Raw genomic sequence first — 20,984 nt, forward strand, 5'->3', positions numbered from 1 at the left:
AAAAACTCAGAACCCTCCCAGATCCACTGTAGCTTGCAAAAACTTTAAATGCTGCATTTGAAAATTTGTAAAATTGTACATTTTAGTATTTTTTTTTTAAACCTAAAGTGTAAAATGAAGAATAAAGAAGGGTACTTGGACTCGGAACGTGCACTCAGTTTGCAATTATGAACCAACTCTCTACAGACGAATCCGTGTGTGTAATAAAATATTTCAAAAAAAAAAAAAAAAAAATTAAGTAAATAAAATTAAGACAAAAAGACATTAATAATCGTCTATTTACACTCAATTACAGAACTAAAACTCAACAATACAGTTATTTATCATTAAAGCCAGTTATTTTTCTGGGGTATAACAAGATAATAATATTCATGATAGCAAACTGTACTTTAAGTATTATTAATATATTATTATTATTATTTTTTAAATAATATAGTTTTAATTTATCCTTAATTATGTTTTTAAGTGTCTTGACAGCATGGTGATTCATGTCATATCTACACTACCAGTCAAGAGTTTTTTTTTTTGTTTGTTTGTTTTTTAAAGATTTTTAATGTTTTTGAAGAAGAAGTCTCATTTGCTCACCAAGCCTGCATTTATTTGATACAAAGTACAGCAAAACCGTAAAATGATTAAATATTTTTTACTATTTAAAATAACTGTTTTCTATTTAAATACATTTTAAAATGTAATTTGTTCCTGCGATTTTAAAGCTGATTTTTTTTTAGCATCATTACTCCAGTCACATGATATTTTAATATTCTAATTTGCTGCTCAAATTTGCTGTTATTATTATTATGTTGAAAACAGCTGAGTAGAATTTTGTCAGGTTTTTTTTTTTTTTTTGATGAATAGAAAGTTCAGAAGAACAGCATTGATCTAAAATAGAAATCTTTTGTAACATTATAACTGTGTTTTTTAACACTTTTGACCAATTTAAAGCATCCTTGCTAAATAAAAGTACTGATCTTTGGATCTTTCAATTCATTAAAGAATTCTTAAAAATTGTCTCAACTGTTGTAAATTTTAATAGTGATAATAATATATTTTTCTTGAATAGCAAATCAGCATATTAGAATGATTTCTGAAGGATCATGTGACACTGAAGACTGGAGTAATGATGCTGAAAATGTAGCTTTGATCACAGGAAAAGTTACATTTTAAAAATATATTCAAATGGAAAGCATTTTTTTAAATAGTAAAAATATTTCACAATATAGCTACTTTTGTTGTACTTTGGATCAAATAAAAGCAGGCTTGGTAAGCAGAAGATAATTCTTTAAAAAAACATTTAAAGGCGTTTAAAGGTAACCAACAGGAAAATATGCGAGGAGTGTGTTGCCCCGCCCATTTTCAAGCCAGGTGCAGAGCTTCAACCAATCAGAGTTCAGATAGAGAAGGCGAAAACAAAGCCGAGCGCTCAGCTACACATCAGCGCATGCGCAGCTTTTCTCTCCACCACAGTTTGGGAAGGGCAGCGATGACTCCGGCCTTGACCAGCCGGGAAGTGAATAGGAATTTTGTGGATTTCAACATTTCGTCCGTATTTCTTACTTCAAGATGGTAAGTTACACAGTATAATCGTTTGACTCGCCTAAACACATTTAGCTGACTTAGAAATGTGTTGGGTGGCAGGTAATTTCTTCCACAGGTTGTGCTCTTGCACCTGTCAGGACCTAAATGCGAGTGCACCTGAGGGCTTTTAAAACTTCCGTCCTTCGTGAGGTGCTAGTTTATCACGGACTTAAGAAAACAGTGTCGTTTAGAGCTGATTTAATTCATCAAAAGTTGTTTTATTCAAAGTCTGAGCGAATGAATCGGGTGCCATTTAAATGCTGAGGGAGTTAAAGGTGTAGTTGTAGTTCAGTCATCTCATCTGTCTGGATAAACCGGTTGGTTCGCTTCTCTTGATGTCGAACTGTCACATTTTGGCACTTTGTAAGTTCATTGGGGAAACCTTTTGTGTGGCGACAACTTGTATGGAAAGTCCTGGTTTAGCTGACTTGATTTGGCGGCCAGGTAAACTCGTTTATCTGTTGTTCAAATAGGAGTTGACCACGGTGTGTTTGACGTTTGACTGCTCCTGAGTGAGTTTACAGAAGAACTATCTGCCCTTCTGGTTAATGTTTGCAAGAATGGAGAAGAATGAGTAGTGCTTTACAAACCGATCACACTATTACGAATGAAATGGTAACGTTTAACATTGAGTAATACTATTTTTTTTTAAACACATTTGTGACCCTGGGCCACAAAACAAGTCATAAGGGTTAAATATTTGAAACTGAGATTTCTACATTATCTGAAAGCTGAATAAGCTTTCCATTGATGTATGGTTTGTTGGGATAGGACAATATTTGGCTGAGATACAACTATTGAAATTTGGAATCTGAGGGTGCAAAAAAAAAAAATCAAAATATTGAGAATATCACCTTTAAAGTTGTCCAAATGAAGTTCTTAGCAATGCATATTACTAATTAAAAATTAGGTTTTGATATAACCCATAGTTTTGATCTATTGTTGACTGTTGCTACAAATATACATTTATTAACACATTTATTAACATTATGTAATGCTTTACATATTTTTAAATATTAATACGTTTTAAAACAATACTTTAACTCAAATTACATGGAAAAATGTGTTATAAAAATATCTTACATACAAAAATATCAGTCAGTAATCTGTATTATTAATAATAACAATAAAATATGTCTTTACAAATGCATTTATAATATCAGAATAATACAATTAAATATTTTTAACAATATTATAAAATATTATATTTTATTATATATATTTATACATTAAAAACTATACTGTAATACTCAAATTACATGAAAAATGCGTAAAAAATATCTCATATTGTTAAGTGTACTATTAAAATATCAGTCAGTAATCTGAGTTATTAATAATGACAATAAAGTATGTCTTTACGTATGCATTTATAATATAAAAAACTTAAAATAATAAAATTAAATACATATTTTTAACAGAGTAATATATAATAAAATATTAAATCTTTTTATTATATATTTTTATATATTTATACATTTAAAAACAATACTTTAATAATCAAATTACATGAAAAAATATGTCGTAAAAATATCTTATTAAGTGTACTATTAAAATGTTAGTCAGTAATCTGTATTATTAATAATAATAACAATAAAGTATATCTTAACATATGCATTTATAATATAAAAAAACCTTAAAATAATACATTAAATAAATAATTAAATAAATAAAATATTTAATATTATATATAGTAATATTTAATAAAATATTATATTTTATATATTTTTAAATATTTATAAAAAAACAATACTTTAATACTTAAATGACAAGAAAAATACATTGTAAAGATCTTATTGTTAAGTGTACTATTAAAATATCAGTCAGTAATCTGTATTATTAATAATAACAATAAAGTATGTCCTTGTATATGCATTTTTAGTATAAAAAACTAAAATATTACAATTCAAAAATATTAATACCCTATTATTATTATTAATTAAAAATACTAAATATACTTAAACAAAAAATACATTCATAAAATCGTTTTTGTTTAGCTCGGTGAGTTTTGTTGAAATTTGGTAAGTGTTTGCAAAATCTCTTCAGAGTACTAATATAATACATGAAGGTCCTCTGACAGTGCTTCATCTGATATTGTCTGTATGCATCCAAGCAATTACAAGTGATGAAGAAGTGTCTCTTTTAATTTCAAAGAAATAACAACACACTCCAAAATCTCATTTGAACCGCAGCGAGCGTGTTTGTAAGCATGTTCTCCTGTGTGCTATAGCCCTTCACAGCTGTGTCGACTCCAACAATAGAAGGAAAATGAAATCAGAGCATCACAGAACTGAAATCTAAGCAGGAACAGGCTCAAGAGGAAACTCAGAGCTTCATTTAAACCCTCCCCTGGTGAAACGTTGTGTGGGAGAGACAGGGAGAAGGGTGTGTGTGTGTAAGGAGAGAAAGTGTGGAATGTAGTGAGAAAGATGTATGTAACTTAATAGCTACAGCACACTGTTTCCTTTCTTTTTTCTTTTCCTGCTGTCGTGTGATGGGTGTGACACTCTGGAGAAATACATCAGAGAATTGTTTTCCTCTGGAGCACAATAGTAGAGTCGATGCTTCTGTTTCCTTGTTTTTTCCTTGTGTTTTCATCTTTCGACCGTCATCAGGATTTACTGAGGAAGCAAATAAAATCTTTGCCAGCATGTTTTGTTCATAACAATGAAGCAGCTGACAGTTCAATTCTCCCACCTGGTGTTTCTGCATCTGTGTGCATGTGGGTTTGTGAGAGAAATTAGTTGCTCGCAACAGATTTCGTAAATTCTCTCGTTAAGCATAACAATCGGCAAAGCTTAGGACTTGTTGAGTGGTTTAAGTTCTGTGAAAAATGACTTGTGTATCACCATTATCATGTTTTTACACTTAAAGAAATAGTTTATGCAAGATGTAGATGAGTTTGTTTCTTCATAGGAACAGATTTGGAGAAATTTAGCATTGCATGTCTTGCTCACCAACGGATCCTTTGCAGTGAATGGGTGCCGTCAGAATGAGAGTCCAAACAGCTGATAAAAACATCACAATAATCCACAAGTAATCCACACCACTCCAGCCCATTACTGAATGCAAAAAGCTTTTTGTAATAAACAAATTCATCAAATTTAACTTTAAACGCTTCAGCTAAAAGTCCTCTATCGAAAATATAGCCTTTTCTGGTTAAAAAAGTTGTCATCTGAATCAGGAGAGAAAAACATGCACAGGTCAAGCTCTGTTTACAAGTGGAAACAGTTCTAAACAAATATGTTGTTGGATTTTGATGTGAGGGGACAACAGGTGATGGATTTTTCATTATAGACTCATGTTTTGGCCAGAAGTGACAATGTAAAAAGAAAAATGGAAGTTTCTTAAGCAGCTGAACTGGAGTTCTGTGGATTATTGTGATGTTTTTATCAGCTGTTTGGACTCTCATTCTGAAGGCACCCATTCATTGCAGAGGATTCATTGGATGTAATGCTAAAATCTCTAAATCTGTTATGATGAAGTGACAAACTTCTCTACATCTTGATGGACTGAGAGTGAGTAAATGTTCGTTTTCAGATGAATTGTTCCTTAAACCCCAGGTTGCTCCAGGTTAAATGTATCTGTAATTAAAATTAAATGGAATATTAGCGTATTGCATACAGTATAATGCAGTTATGTGTAGAAGCTGCTTTTATGTAAAACAATAAGCAATATGCAATGCAACAATCAATAAACATTTTGAATAGTAATATGCTTGTAGTCATATATCCGCATTACGCCATGTTTAATTCAGCAGTTGGCGTCTAGTCGAAATATTGACTAAAAAAATCAATTCTACTTTTGTGTAGAAAATGTGTAACTTTTGATACTACCAGTAACAAATTTAAATGATTGTCTCTTCTGTTTACCAAGCCTGCATTTATTTTATCTAAAGTACAGCAAAAACAGTCAAATTTGGATTTTTTTTTTTACTATTTAAAATAACTTTTCTATTTGAATATATTTTAGAATGTAATTTATCCTGTGATTTCAGCTGAATTTTAGCATCATTACTACAGTTACATGATCCTTCAGAAATAATTGTAGTCTTCTAAATGTGCTGCTCAAAAAACATTTATTATTATTATTGTTGAAAACAGCTGAGTACATTTTTTTCAGGTTTCTTTGATGAATCCAAAGTTCAGAAGAAGAGCATTTATATGAAATCTTTTGTAAAATTATAAATGTCTTTATCATCACTTTTGATCAGTTTAAAGCATCCTTGATAAATAAACGTATTAATTTCTAAACTGTCCTTCCCCAAGAATAATAATAATAATAATAATAATAATAAACATTTTCTTTAACAGCAGATCAGCATATTATGCTGATTTCTGTACTATTATGTGAAACTGAAGACTGGAGTAATGATGCAGAAAATTTAGATCACATGAATAAATAAAATTTGTATAGCCTATATATTTAAATAGTAAAAATATTTAACAGTATTACTGCTTTTGCTTTATTTTGGATCAAATAAATCCAAGCTTGGTGACTTTAAAAAACCTTAAAAATCTTACAGTTCAAAAACTTTGACTTGGTAGTGCTAATGATTTAGTTTTATGTTTTCTGTTCATTAGAAATAATTGCATTGTGGGATAATGTGTTCTGCCCTGTGATTTATATTGCACGTTTTTATCTTTCTTTACAACTGTCATTTTAAAAAGTCTCTATATTGAATTCTGTTTGTTACTCGTCGTTACTCATTTCTGTCAAGTCTTTTTTTATGAAATGCCCTTTTCCAACAATGAAAATGAACACTCCATTTCCATTTTTTGTGTATTTTTTATCTTGTTTCAGAGGTGTGACTCAGGTTTCTGTGTATAGTTTCTGTTAATAGTTGTCGGTTTGGCCTGTGACCTGACAAGTCCATGAAAAAAAGCGGCTTATTGCAAGTTTGTGTGACTCATAAAGAGAGCGTCACATATTCTCTGCCCAGCCGTGACGTACGTCTAGAAGACAAAGCTTTTTCAAGCGTTGCCAGATTTCTGTGCAAATGAGAGGAGTAGAGATGCGCGGATGGCCTCAATCGTCACCCGAATCCGCAGCTTCAAATAAATTATCCGTCCGCCACCTATATTTTTCTCTGATTTAGATAACCGCACCCGATCGTCCTATTACACTTATTGTAATTCTTAGTTTTGCATGATGATATGATAAATGGATGATTTATTTTTAACAGCAGATTGATTCAGCTGATCTGCACATCGCTGCACACTTATATATAGGCTACGTTTAATCACCCATGATTTTAAGCCAAATCCACGCAGAAAAGCGGCAATTGATACACAGAGACGTAAATCTCTGACAAGCTACGCCATATCGAGCTTAATATCGCATTCGATATTTAGCGCGATATGGCGTAGCTTGTCAGAGATTTACGTCTCTGTGTATTAATTGCCGCTCCAGCGGAACCTGAGCGGAACGCACGTGATGGAGATTTACTAATCAAAGCACCGGCTTCATTGACTAAACGCGCCTCACAATATCGTTCGATAGCCTATATTGCACAGCCCTAACGTTAACTGACATCTGGATGCGACTCTCCGCAATCTCTGACGAAACCGTTCGGGTTTTCTCTGTATTAGAGCTGTTCTGAACTTACCATTTGAACGCATGCTTGGACTGAAGTTTACAGGAAATGTCTGATCATAAAAATCTGCTTCTTTTCATGTTTAAGGTATTGTTTTCGTTATAATCTATTGATTCAAATAAGTAATCAATAATAATTAGTAGGCTATTATAGCCTACAACTGCGCGCCTAGCCTGACATGCCCGTATGAATGAACAGGCAGCATCTGTGGACAGAGCGGGCGCATCAGGCAAATCGTCAAATATATTTCAAAAGAAGCCGGCGCCACGTTCCTGACCACATCACTGTCTTTATTGGGGGTTTTAGGGAATATTTCAATTTATTAACATGCGACTGAATTAGCTATTCATGTGTTGGACTGTCATGATTTTGGCTAATGCAGGACTCTACTGAATGATGCGCATCAGAGAAGTGGGTAAACGCGTTGGGTTTACATGTTTTATGGGGACATTCCATAGGCGTAATGGTTTTTATACTGTACAAACCGTACTTTCTATGGCCCTACACCTACCCTACACCTAAACCTAGCCCTCACAGGAGATTGTGCACACTTTTACTTCATCAAAAAAAAAATGGTTTATAAGCCTGTTTCCTCATGGGTACCTGAGAAATGTCCCCACAAGGTCAAAATCTACTGGTATTCCTATCCTTGTGGGGATATTTGGTCCCCACAACGTGATGAATACCAGGTACACACACACACACACACACAAATGAAATCGTCTGCCTGATGAAAAACGTATTTAAAACACGTTCAAGTTTCAGAAAATGTAGTTAATATTTGCATCACTGTTGATTTATCTCATCCACCCGCGACCCACCCGCAAATAATCAGAATGCATTTTTTTATTACCCGACCCACCCGACCCGCGGATTATCTGCAGCGCCCGCGGATATAACCGCCATCCGCGCATCAGAGAGGAGGGTGAGGAAAAATTAGGGTGAGTTCTCAGAATTGTTGTTCTCAGTATGGTTGCATTGAGCTGATTAGTTCTTGTGTGGAAAAGATTCACGCAGAGGTCCATCCTGCGGCTGACAGCGGATCTTTGTCTCACAGATATTGAATTTCATATTGATTGGGTTTGTGTGACAGTGAAAAGGTTAGCCTGTCTGAAGTGCAGTTTCTTTGTATTTCCTGTTTCCTAAAATTTTATCTGTGGGCTTTTTGCAACTATTGTTACAGACACAGTAAGACAAGAGACAGGAAATTATGTGGGAAACGGAGGAAATGGGAATTAGAAAACAATGCAGGTCAGATACGAACCTGCATTTCTCACATGAGTGCCACAGCTTAACATATCTAGCGGTGTAGATTTGGTCATGATTCCATAAAGTACTATTTTTGCACTTTTGAGAAAGAAATATTTGAAAATAACAAATGCATTTCATCCTCCAGTGTTTTTCAGCTCGACTCAAGGTTGTGACATTGCCAGAAAACAATGTTTTGCATTGACGATGTCTGATTCACTATTGAGCATTTAAAAGTTTAGTAAGCTCTGTTGGCAAAGACTTTAATCCAAACCACAAAGAATCTGATGCAGTTACTCCATCTTGTTTATTTGTTAACCTGAGATGTGACAACGCTGTTGAAGGAAATGTTTTTAAATTGGACAGATGCTAAAATGAAACAGCTTCTCGGTCGTAGACATTGATGAAATTAGTCGACAGATTGCTGGAAATGTTAAAGATTCTTTTAATGCACTACCATATTTCCAGCCCAGCTGTTTAAATGCATTTCCATCTTGGTGCATGTGTAATCTAGTAATTTAAATTTTTACATTTTATGGTGGGTTTGTGTGAAAGTGGTTGATGGGAGGTTAATGCTAAGTAAACAAGTACACTTTGAAATATTCGCTATATGAAATTACAGAGTAGGCACAAAATAAATCCACCCACTTGAATAATTTTGGCCTTGCCTCTAGTGTGAAACCCTTTAGTCCACCTCCGGTGTTACTGCAGAATTGCTGTCTACCATCTGCTTCCAAGAAGCATCTGCAGAAAAACCCTGCATAAAGAGTATTTTATACATAGATTCATGATGTTTTTCCTTTTGAATGCAATGCAACAGTTATAGGTTTCTATGAAGTATTGGTTTTATATTTAAAATGAAATGCATGGATTATTCACTTAAAGAGATATTTCACCCAAAAATGAAAATCCTGTAATTAATTACTCACCCTCATGTCGTTCCAAACCCATCGTCGGAACACAAAACACAAATCCAAGAGCTTTCTGACAATGCATAGACAGAAAAGCACACAAAAAGGACACAAAGTATTCTCATAGCTTTATGAAACTGTGGTTGAACCACTGATGTCACATGGAGTATTTTAACAATGTCCTTACAGCATTTGGGAGCCTTGAAGGTGTCAGTTGCATTGCTGTCTATACAGGGTTAAAAAGCTTTCGGATTTCATCAAAAATATTTTGATTTGTGTTTCTGTGAATGTCTTATTAGTATTTTAAGTAAAATAGGACAGGGCTTGATTTATATACATTTTATTTGATTTGATCATAAAAAGTGAGTTTTACATTCATGAATAGAAGATATGTGACCCTGGACCACAAAACCAGTCATAATGGTCAATTTTTTTGAAACGGAGATTTATACATCATCTAAAACGCCAAATAGGACAATATTTGGCTGAGATGCAACTATTTGAAAATCTGGAATCTGAGGGTGCAAAAAATTTAAATATTGACAAAAATGGCCTTTAAAGTTGCCCAAATTAAATTTTTAGCAATGCATATTACTAACCAAAAATCAAGTGGAATGACATTAAGGTAAGTAATTGATGACAGAATTTTCTTTTTTAGGTGAACTATCCCTTTAAATTAGCAGTGGCAGTTATTCAGACTGACTTTGCATTTTCACTGTCAGCGCATTTCTCATGGGTGTACTCAAAGGCGCAATCTTGGTAACTCATTACCTCTAGGGTTTGAACTTGCAACCTTTGGATAGCCAACCTAGATCATTAACCCACTCCGAAAGATGAAAGAATAAAACCATCTTTAACCATCCAATTAAAATGCATGTTCTGTTTTCCGACAGATGCATTTTCTGCTGCTGTTCAGTCGTCAGGGGAAGTTACGGCTGCAAAAATGGTTCCTGCCCCTCCCGGAGAGAGAGAGGAAGAAGATTGTGAAGGACATGACCACTATGGTGCTGGCACGGAAACCACGCACATGTAACTTCCTGCACTGGAAGGACCTGAAGATTGTCTATAAGAGGTAAGCGTTCAACCGAGGTTAAATGAGAATGTCCTGTAAGAGTTTATTCAGTATGTGCTCCTCACATACAGTTGAGGTCAAAAGTTTTCATACACCTTGCTTCAAAATGTTAATTATTTTAGCAAAATAAGAGGGATCAGACAAAATGCACATTTTTGTTTCTTTAGTACTGACCTGAATAAGATATTTCACATAAAAGACGTTTACATATAGTCCACAAGAGAAATTAATAGTTGAATTTATAAAAATGACCCCATTCAAAAGTTTACATACACTTGATTTTTAATACTCTTAAAACCAATTCTTTGTTTGTTTTTTTAACATTTTTGTGTATTTGAATTCTTATGATCCCTCTTAGTTTGGTAAAATAATTACCTTTTTGCTGATTCTGCAAGGTGTGTATTGTAAAAGAGCATGCTGGTTTCATGACAGTGTTGGATTCAGCATTAATTAAAAGCCCAGCTGCTAGGCTCTCGTGTTTGGTTGTTAGTCATCACAAGGTGTGAGCAGAAGACTCTAAAATCTTGCAAAGCACACACCTAGTCAGCAGTCAAGATCTTATGTGGCCTAATTAAAATACCACATGCATTCTTCGTCCGTTGTTGCCCCGTCCTGTAGTTTTTTTTATGCCAGTTCGGTCCGGTTTTCCTGCCATTACTGATGTCATTAGCTGACGACATGCAAATAACTGAGTTCTCCTTGTTTTCCAGCGAAACCTAGTGGCAGCATCCTACACAATGGCCTTCTATTACCATTAACGGTGCCTGAAATGTTCACACTGGAAAATATTACTGCTTCACTTTTTATTACAATAAATCAGTTAGAAGCTTAGAAACAGTTTAATGTCACTTCTGAACATTATATAGTTTTAAAGGAGACATTCACTTCCAGAACAAAAAATTACAGATAATGTACTCGCCCCCTTGTCATCCAAGATGTTCATGTATTTCTTTCTTCAGTCGTAAAGAAGTGATGTTTTTTAAGGAAAATGTTTTAGGATTTTTCTCCATATAGTGGACTTCTGTGGTGCGAACTACGAGTTTGAATTTCCGGAATGCAGTTTAAATGCAGCTTCAGCCAATCCCAAATGTGGTTGTAAACGATCTCAGGAAAGGAAGAAGGGTCTTATCTAGTTAAACGATCAGTTATGTATAAGTTATTTTACTTGAACTCTTAACTCTTTTCCGATTTAAGACAGTTAGGGTATGTTGAAAAACTCCCATCTTATTTTCTACCTCAACTTCAAAAATAAATTCAAAATCATTCTACATTGCTGCAGAAGTACAGACCAACCGACCCAGTGTTTGCAAAGTGAACAAAAGTGCAAAGAAGATCAAACACTCTTAACAAAAAAGGTAAAACAGCGATAGGACGATTTTGAAGTTGAAGTTTTGAGATGGGAGTTTTTCAACATACTCTAACTGTCTTGAACCGGAAAAAAACAGAGTTCAGGCAGAGCAAGACAAGTGTTTGAGTCTAAAATGTATATAAAGAAAAAAAACAGATCATTTAAAGTCAATATAAAATTTAATTTACAATCCATTTTACTAATGTGATATTCCAAGTTAAAAAAAAAACGGGGCTTGATTTATATATATTTTTAATTCATTTGATCGTAAAAAGTGAGATTTACATTCATGAATAGAAGATATGTGACCCTGGACCACAAAACCAGTCATAAGGGATAGGGTTTTTTAGATTTATACATCTGAAACGCTGAATAAATATGCTTTACATTGATGTATGGTTTGTTAGGATAGGACAATATTTGGCCGAGAAACTATTTGAAAATCTGCAATATGAGGGGGCAAATTTTTTTTTTAAATTTAAAAAAAAAGTTTTTGGCAATGCATGTTACTAATCAAAAAATATGTTTTGATATATTTAAGGTAGCAAATTTACAAAATATCTTAATTGAACATGATTTTTACTTAATATCCTAATGATATTTGGCATAAAAGAAAAATCTGCATTTTGATCCATACAACATATTGTTGGCTGTTGCTACAAATATACTTGTGCTACTTATGACTGGTTTTGTGGTCCAGGGTAATATATATATATATATATGATACATAATATATGATCAAGAAGATTTTTAATGAAAAATTATCCATAAAGTCAACCCTTTATAGTAGAAAATGTCACAAAAAGGGGTATTTTCTGAATTTAATAACCATCAGAAACAGTTTTTCAATGGTCTAAGTAATGTTTTTTAGAAAAACATTTTTTAATGTGCTTCTGAATTTTAATGCTTCAGGGCCTGGCTATTTTCTTGGTCACAGTTCAGATTTTTATGCTGCATCAAATCCTTCTGTCAAGTAGTGAAACCATGGTGTTTCCGAGAGTGAGTTTTCACACTTGTGTTCCTGAGAGCCTGTTACTCACACTCTTCTGGTTCAGATCTGTATTTCACACCTCTCTTAACCTGTCTTTCTGTTCTTTCCTGTTGTTTTCCCTGTGTGACCTTTATAAATGCAAAGATTTGACATGCCAGCAGTTGCATTACAGAGACTGTAGGTGGCAATTATGAGGATAGTGTGTTCTATTTTGAAACTCCTTTTTTTTTTTGAGTAAATAAAAATAAAAGTACATCTGTTTTTTCACCTGTTTGTAGGTACGCCAGTCTGTATTTCTGCTGTGGTTTGGAGAGCCAGGATAATGAACTTCTGGCTTTGGAGATTCTGCACCGTTATGTGGAGCTGCTCGACAAATACTTCGGCAATGTAACTGCACTCAGTTTTTTTTCTGTCTCACCTCTGGAACATATGTGACCCCGGACCACAAAACAGTTTTTTTGAAACTGAGATTTATGCATCATCTGAAAGCTGAACAAATATGCTTTTCATTGATGTATGGTTTGTTAGAATAGGACTATTTGAAAATCTGCAATCTGAGGGTGCTAAAAAAATCTAAATATTGAGAAAATCGCTTCAAAGTTGTCCAAATGAAGTTCTTAGCAATGCATATTATTAATCAAAAATTAAGTTGTGATATATTTACAGTAGGAAATGTACAAATTTTCTTCATGGAACATGATATTTACTTAATCTCCCAATGATTTTTGGCATAAATGAAAAATCTATAATTTTGACCCATACAAGTTGGCTATTGCTACAGATTCCTGTGCTACTTAAGATTGTTTTTGTGGCCAGAGTCACATATTTGATATATCTGATAAATATATTCTACAATATTGGGTCCCACTTTATATTAGGTGGCCTTACCTACTATGTACTTTCATTGAAATTAGTAATTTGATACAATGCACTTATGTTTTTACATGGTACTTATATTAAAAAAATACCTGCATGTAATTACATCTGTAATTAATTTCTGTAACACTGTTGACCAATCTCTTACACCTTAACCCACCCTTAAACTTACTCATATCACCAAACTAACCTAACCTTGCCCGTATCCCACCTCAATAGCAGCAAAAGTGTTTTGCAATACAACATTCGAACAGTAAGTAAATTTTTTTACGTAAGTATATAGTAGTTAAGGCCACCTAATATAAATTATTGTTTATATGTGACCTAGGACCACAAAATCACTCTTAAGAAGCACAGGTATATTGTAGCAATAGCCAACGATTCACCAAAAATCATTAGGATATTATGTAAAGATCATGTTCCATGAAAATATTTTGTACATTTCCCACCATAAATATATAAAAACTTAATTTGTGATTAGTAATATGCATTGCTAAGAACTTGCACCCTCAGATTCCAGATTTGAAAATAGTTGTATCTCAGCCAAATGTTGTCCTATCCTAACAAACCATTAAATCAATGTAAAGCTTATTTATTCAGCTTTTAAATGATTAATAAATAGATGTGCAAAAAATTGACCCTTATGACTGGTTTTGTGGTCCAGGGTCACATATGCTATATTATACATTTGCTATTCATTTATTTTTGCATAGACTTAACACAGAATTGTATTCGTTACGCTCTCTTTCTCTCTCTTTTCTTTCTGTCTATTATTATCTTACAGGTATGTGAGCTGGACATCATCTTTAACTTTGAGAAGGCTTATTTCATCCTGGATGAGTTTCTGATGGGTGGAGAGGTTCAGGAGACATCCAAACAGTCTATTGCAAAGTCTGTAGAGGCCTCAGATATGCTGCAAGAGGTGAGACACTACATTTATTCTGCATTTCAGTTAATAAAATTAAACAGAAAAATAAGCTTATTTGTTTAACAGATTTGAAATAGAATTTAAAACCTACTATAATATTAATAATAATAGAAGGTGGCAACACAGTCTCATTCAGTGTTTCTAAGCCAGACATTTCAGATCGAAAAAACCTGTTTTAACAGTGCTGCCCAGTTATAGAGCTCTACTTTGGACGTCACCTTCATAAAAGATTATTGATTTCACAAAGACAGAGAGAAATAAACGGACGGCCAGTATGAGAGTGTGGTTTTACAGAGCAGCTCTCACTACCACTAAATGGCAGCTTTCCCAGCATGCCTCAAAAAACAAGACCATGTTAAAGGGGCTATATGCAATTTTCTGAAATTTAAACTCGCGACTGACACCCGTGGCCAAAAAACGGAACTGCTTTTCCTTTCTGCTCGCTCTCGCGAAACGTTTAACATGAACGCGCTTGACGTCACATCTGCTGAAAGAGGAAAAATAGGATACAGGCTTATAGGTGCACCCACTGTGAGCTGACAAGGTGTCAGTATGCTGTTTTGAGTCATAAATGGTCAAATAAAAAGGCTATTGTTACGTTTATTTTGGGGGAAAAGTTGCATATAGCCCCTTTAAAAGAATAATTCAATCAAAAATTTAAATGATGTAATTTGCTTGCCTTCAAAGCTGGCAAATATAGGCACTATATTGGAATATAGAATACGTATAAATGACAAGAGGCTGAATTAATGATGACAGAATTTTCATTTTCCATACATTTGAAGCAGAGTTCACCTCGGTACAGAAAAGAAGGCTGAAAATGTCACTTAACATTACACAAAGGGTAATCAGTTATGTGCCTGTTTTATTCTCTTCAGACGATGGAAGAATACATGAGCAAACCAGCCTTCTGACAGCAGCTGACGTGATACAATGTGACAAAAGGGAACGAAACCTGCCTCCGCAGTGGAGGCTGTGTCCTTCACTCAGGACACAATTTTTCATTGCAAGAAGTTACAGACTTTATTCATGAGGGCTGCAGAATTTGTTCTTATTTATTGTTTGTTTTTTTTGCTTGTATGAACTGCATAAATTCCACTCAAATTTTAATATAACTGAATCAGGGTTCATGTTGTGTTTTTGAATAGATTATGTCTTGTCAATTTAGAAAAATAAATGTAATACAGAATTTTTTGTGATGGCTCCAGCATGCATATACACATGCAACCATAAATTTAACTGATTTTATACCAAAATCATTTTATATAATAATCGCATCTTTGCAATAACCTTAAACCTTGGCTTATTTGAAGTGCCTTCTCATGTTTTTAAACATGCCGCATGTCTCAGGAGACATTTAGCTCAAGAAGGAAAAAAGAAAAACACTTTTGAATGAATGTTAATGCTGCTTTGAGCACAATTTGTTGATATTGTCTTATTAAAATGGTCTTTTTGATATGGTTTAGTCTCAGTGTTTGCAGTTTTCTCTAATGAAATGCATCTAAAATCATTCCAGAGGTTTATTTTTGTGCATGGTAATGCATTTGTTTTCTATTAATATCTCTTAATATGAGACTATGCTTTCCACTGTTTCAGGTCCTGAATCAAGTGGACATCCTTAGCTTTTTCTAATATCAAATGGAAATATTTATATGTGATTGATATTTTCTTCTTTTTCAAGATCCAGCCCAGCACAGATTGAGCGTCATGTGTCATGTTTCTTGTTTTAAGTCATAATATGATTGTTTTTATGTTGAATCTTGCATATCTCAGTGTAATAAGGCAGCACAATACAGCGAGAGGAAAAATAATACGGTAATGCTTTATTCATGTTTCTCTTCTCACACTTTAGAACACGTACAAAATGATTTATAAATGAGAATCACATCCATCTTTATTGGTTTGATAATGAAATAGCTTGTAAAGATTGCAGCAAGCGGAGTCCTACGACTACAGGAACATTCTCTTGATACCAACAAAAGGAACAAGAAAACATTTCGAGGACCACCAATTCATAAACGACAGATAAAATACACTTTAACTCCCGCACATTGATATACCATATATATTTACATCATATAGAATTCCATGAAAACTAAAGCACTTTAAACTGTTTACTTTTTTAAAATAACTTTTGAGGAGATATAAGCATGTCCCACGAGTAAGCAATATTTTTTTTTCCCTTGTTCATTCTCCGACAAGTCCCTTCTGTGGCAGGATTGGCTAGTAGGAGCTTCTTACAACCAGTTTGCAATTTGGACAGTTCAGAAGTCGTTCATGTAGCCGTAGCAAACATATCAAAGAGATAAAAGGGTCAAGGGGCGGGACTTGTCAGAATACAAGCAGGGGAAAAAAATAAACGCTCAGGCTCTTTACATTCCTGCAACCATTTTCCCATGATACTCTTTACCCTCTTCTGTTCCAGGCACAGGTGGGGTTTGATCCACGGTTTCCTGTGCTGAATCTTGAGCGGGTGGCTTTTGGGGCGCCTCAGGCTCCTCTTTCCCTTGGGTGTCTCTTTTGGTGGGCATGCTCTTTCCATTATCAACCTGATCAAAGAAATCTTTCATGGCCTCCTCATACAAATCATAAGGCAACTGTCCGTTTGTGGCGGAATCGATGGCTCTCTTGCGATCGCTCGCACTGGTGTCGGGGTACTCAGTCAGAAGCTTGGCTGCGAGGAAGGTTGACTCTTCATCCTCATCCACTGCGTCATCATCATAATCATCTTTTCTTTTGCTTGGAGCTTTGTTTAACTCTGAGAGGAACAGGCTTCCTCGTCTTCCATTTGGGTTGAAGTACTTCGCCATGGCTGTTTTGTAAGGCCTTTGCTTTAGCAAAGAAAATTTTGCGTTCTTGTTGGCCAGATTTCCTAATCCAAGGACTTTCAGGATATCTTCAGTCTTGACATCTGGGTGGATATCGCTCACTGTGACCTCAGGCTGTCGACCGTTGTAATACTTAATGACCCGGCTTTTGTACCGAGGTTGGCTAGGCTTCCTAACCAGTGGGGTCTCAGGAAGGCGTTGTTGTTTTCTCGTCTCCTCCATGAAGAGCATTCCAACCAGGTCCTCTGGAGGCACCTGGAGCTTCATGGAAATGGCCGACAGCAGTTGTTTGATTGCCCTCGGGTCAATTAGAGAGGGTTGAGACAGTAGCCTCCGCCTTCCTTCCATCAGGTCTCGTTTTTGTGCCTGGTTTGTCATCTCCAAGACCTTCAACAAGTAGTAGTCCACAAGTTTTGTGTCATCATCTGGGTTTTCGTCATCTTCTTCAGCAGCTCGTCTTTCAATAGCCTCGCCCTGCTCTCCATTATCTCCTAGCCCTCGTTCGTATTCTTCACGGCTTCCTTTAACAACTTCCTCCGTTTCAAGTTGCTCCTCTAACGGCACCCATTCTTCCCCTCCGGTCACGTCCTCGTATGCCAGGTTCCTAACCTTGTAGAGGTCATCGTCATCTTCGGCGTCTTCATCCTCCTCTCGCTTCTGGTTCTGCGCGGCAGACAGTTTCCCAAGCTCTTCGAATATAGAGCGCATGTTGGCGAGGCTCTGAGGGGTGTACTGCTCGTCCAAATCCTCAGTCGCCCGCTTGCTTTCTCGGCCGTTCTCCTCATCCTCAAACATAAGCGGGTACTTCTTGTGTGGCTTCACGAAACCCCCGTAGTCCCCAACAGGGCTCTCTGCGTCTGCCATCGGACGTCTGCTCTTGTGTGGACGTCGCTCGTTTCCAGGCGCTGCCTGGCTTTCCGGAGCCTCTCCAGCTTGTTCAAGCATCCGCAGCAATGAGCGAACCCACTGTGGCACCTTGTTATCAGGCCAACGGGTGGCATCCTCACGCGTGGGTGCGTTTTCATCCTGTAGGGAGGCAAGCTGCACTAGAAAGCGGAATTTGTCCACCTCGTCGTAGTCCCCCGTTGGACTTTCCGGTCCATCAGCTCTCTGCTTTAAGCTTTCGATGTACTCCAGAGCTTTGATCATGTCGGAGCTGGGAGCAAGGAAGCCACCCTGGTCTCCGCCTCGCAGGCGATGGTGGCGCACGGAGGCGCCCTGCACGGTTAGTGTTTGGAGGAGGGTAACGAGCAGGACCGCCACCCCTCCGGCGGACAGTTTCGGTAGTGACAGCATCATACCGCCTAGAGACAAACAAGCACAAAAATAGTTAACCCATGCAGTCTTTTTTGTTTATGTTGCAACCTTATTTAAAAACAAGTTTAAACTACCTATGAAATCAGTTCTGAAAGCTTTACGATTTGAAATTGCTTCCCAGACCGAGGAGAAGAGAACCTCCGAGCGCCAGAGCAGCAATGAGATCAGTCAGAACACAACATGTTTTTAAATGACAACAGCACCGGATGAGTCACCGCCTGTTGTCAAGGTAACCTTTCACTTGTGGCTACGGATCTCTAAGAACAGATCTATTGATATTTTCACGCATGTTTGTAAGAACAAATGTCCATTTAAAAAATCAGTTTGGCTGGAATCTAGAAATCGAGTACTGTAGATAAAGCAGAGATGAGATATGCTGATGATGAGTGATAGTATCTAATCAAAGCCGGAAAGAAAAGGAACAAAAGCTCTACTCCTCTCTAACCCTCACAAAGCAGACTAACGCACACGTTAGGTATTTTCACAGAGTGAATACAAAAAACGAAAATAAGCCGTCGTACCTTTTGTGTAGAGCTCAGAGAATGTGAATGAGCGTGAACAGCATGTCCTCCGTGTTGCCTCAATGCGCTTCGGTTGTGTTTCAGCACCGGACAGCTCCCCGCGCTATATGAGGCGGCACCTGACTAATGCGTCACCGATGCTCACGCAATACCGAGGCTGTGCATGCATCCGTACCGATGGTAACCATTCACAACGTTTATCTCTGAGAAACTGAGCCTCTTGCATTAACCTCTTATGTGTGTTTTATTCATAAAAAATAGGATAGCGCGAATTTTACCATAGTTTCTGCCTAAATACAGAAACCCACTTATGTTACAGATAAGTAGATATTAGTAAAGGTACATATTAGAACCTTTTAAAAGGTGGAAAAGTCGAAACTGTTATAGATAAAATCGTATTATTTGTTTTAAGTAAGAATGAGGATTTTATAGGTGTGCAAAATGTGTAAAACTGGTTTGTTCGTTTGTCTTTCTAAACACACAGGCGTCACAGGCGAGTTGAATCGTCAGGCGATGAGTCACACACACGCACAAACGCACTGTGGGACTCACTGGGGAGAGGAAGGCCTCTGATAAATATACATCTGCCGCCGGTTGTGGATCTCTTCCACTGTCCCTAGACGCCCGCAGTCCCAAACATCTTTTAGATCCTGCAGTGGGGCCTGTCAGCAGCTGAATTAGGTGCCCTGGTGACATTACTGCCAAGATGACAATCTGTACTTGATCACTTTTCCTGGAACACAGACAAAAAGTCTCTGCAGAGAAAAAGCTTTGTCCTTTTTGTCTCAGGCACATCGTGTGAAGTATTTTTAGCTGTTTCCAAGGAAAGAAAAAAAGATTTTTATTTTCTTTAGAAAAATAACCTCACTTGGGCCTATTTAAGTTATTTTTGGCAGTGTTCTGCAGTCTTGAAAATACAGTCAAACCTAAAATAATTCAGACACCAGATATAATTTTGATATATTTTTTTTTTTACCAGAGGGTGCAGGACACTATAGTTAATTTATGTAAGTGAGGATTGCAAAATAAAGTAAACTGTTTCTTCCTACAGTGGACTACCAGTAAAATTGATCAAACTTTGGCACCAGAAACATTTTGACCTGACCTTGTTGTGCTTAAGTGTTTTTTCTTTAAGAGCTAATGCAACCTTTTTACAACACAGACTGAACAAAATTAAGCATTGCTTGGTAATTGGTCAACAACCTGTTGATATTTGTGTAAATATTGTCATACTAACAGCTGTCTGTTTTTTTTTTTGGTTGATCAATATATTGCCAAAAGTATTGGGACACCCCTTTCTAATGAACAGGTTTGACTAATTTAGTAATCTGAGTAGAAATCTTAATGTTTAAGCATATAATGATATTCTAGGGTGCGCTTCTAATTTTACAGCAACAGTTTTGACAGGATCCTCTTCAATTCTAACATGACAATGCCTTTGTGTATAAGGCAAGATTCAAAAAGAAATGATTGATTCAGTCAGTGTGGAAGAACTTGATTGGTCTGTAGAAAGCAAAGTCCTAATCTTAGCTGATCACCTCTGGTGTGACTTTAAATGCAAACATTGAGCCAAAAGCTCATCTCCAAACACCATTAACTTTTACAAATGCTACATGGACAAAAGTATTGGGACACCCCTTCTTTAGAACAGAAAAAGACACTTCCAAAACTGTGGAAACAAAGATGAAAACATTTCATTTATATATATATATATATATATATATATATATATATATATATATATATATATATATATATATATATATATAAATTGTA

At 35.8% G+C, this 20,984-nt stretch overlaps 2 protein-coding genes across 3 annotated transcripts; one reads left to right on the top strand and one right to left on the bottom strand.

Annotated features, from left to right (window-relative positions):
* The first annotated feature begins 1,441 nt into the window (after positions 1-1,441).
* On the top strand, positions 1,442-16,003 carry ap1s3b (adaptor related protein complex 1 subunit sigma 3b). Its single transcript, XM_073849511.1, has 5 exons — positions 1,442-1,563; positions 10,221-10,399; positions 13,017-13,125; positions 14,399-14,536; positions 15,421-16,003. The coding sequence occupies exons 1-5, from the start codon at positions 1,561-1,563 to the stop codon at positions 15,454-15,456; spliced, it is 465 nt and encodes a 154-aa protein (XP_073705612.1). The 5' UTR covers positions 1,442-1,560; the 3' UTR covers positions 15,457-16,003.
* Positions 16,004-16,350: 347 nt separating this feature from the next.
* On the bottom strand, positions 16,351-19,343 carry scg2b (secretogranin II b). 2 transcript variants are annotated; one of them, XM_073849509.1, is made up of 2 exons: positions 19,209-19,343; positions 16,351-18,674 (listed from the first exon to the last, which is right to left on the bottom strand). In XM_073849509.1, exon 2 carries the CDS (start codon positions 18,667-18,669, stop codon positions 16,915-16,917), a length of 1,755 nt encoding a protein of 584 aa, XP_073705610.1. In that variant the 5' UTR covers positions 18,670-18,674; positions 19,209-19,343; the 3' UTR covers positions 16,351-16,914. The 2 variants fall into 2 exon arrangements, with proteins under 2 accessions (XP_073705610.1, XP_073705611.1); XM_073849510.1 differs by lacking the exon at positions 19,209-19,343 and adding an exon at positions 18,762-18,844.
* Between the last annotated feature and the right edge of the window lie 1,641 nt (positions 19,344-20,984).

This window comes from Garra rufa, chromosome 10, assembly GCF_049309525.1.
Source record: "Garra rufa chromosome 10, GarRuf1.0, whole genome shotgun sequence".
In the NCBI taxonomy this organism is placed as follows: domain Eukaryota; kingdom Metazoa; phylum Chordata; class Actinopteri; order Cypriniformes; family Cyprinidae; genus Garra; species Garra rufa.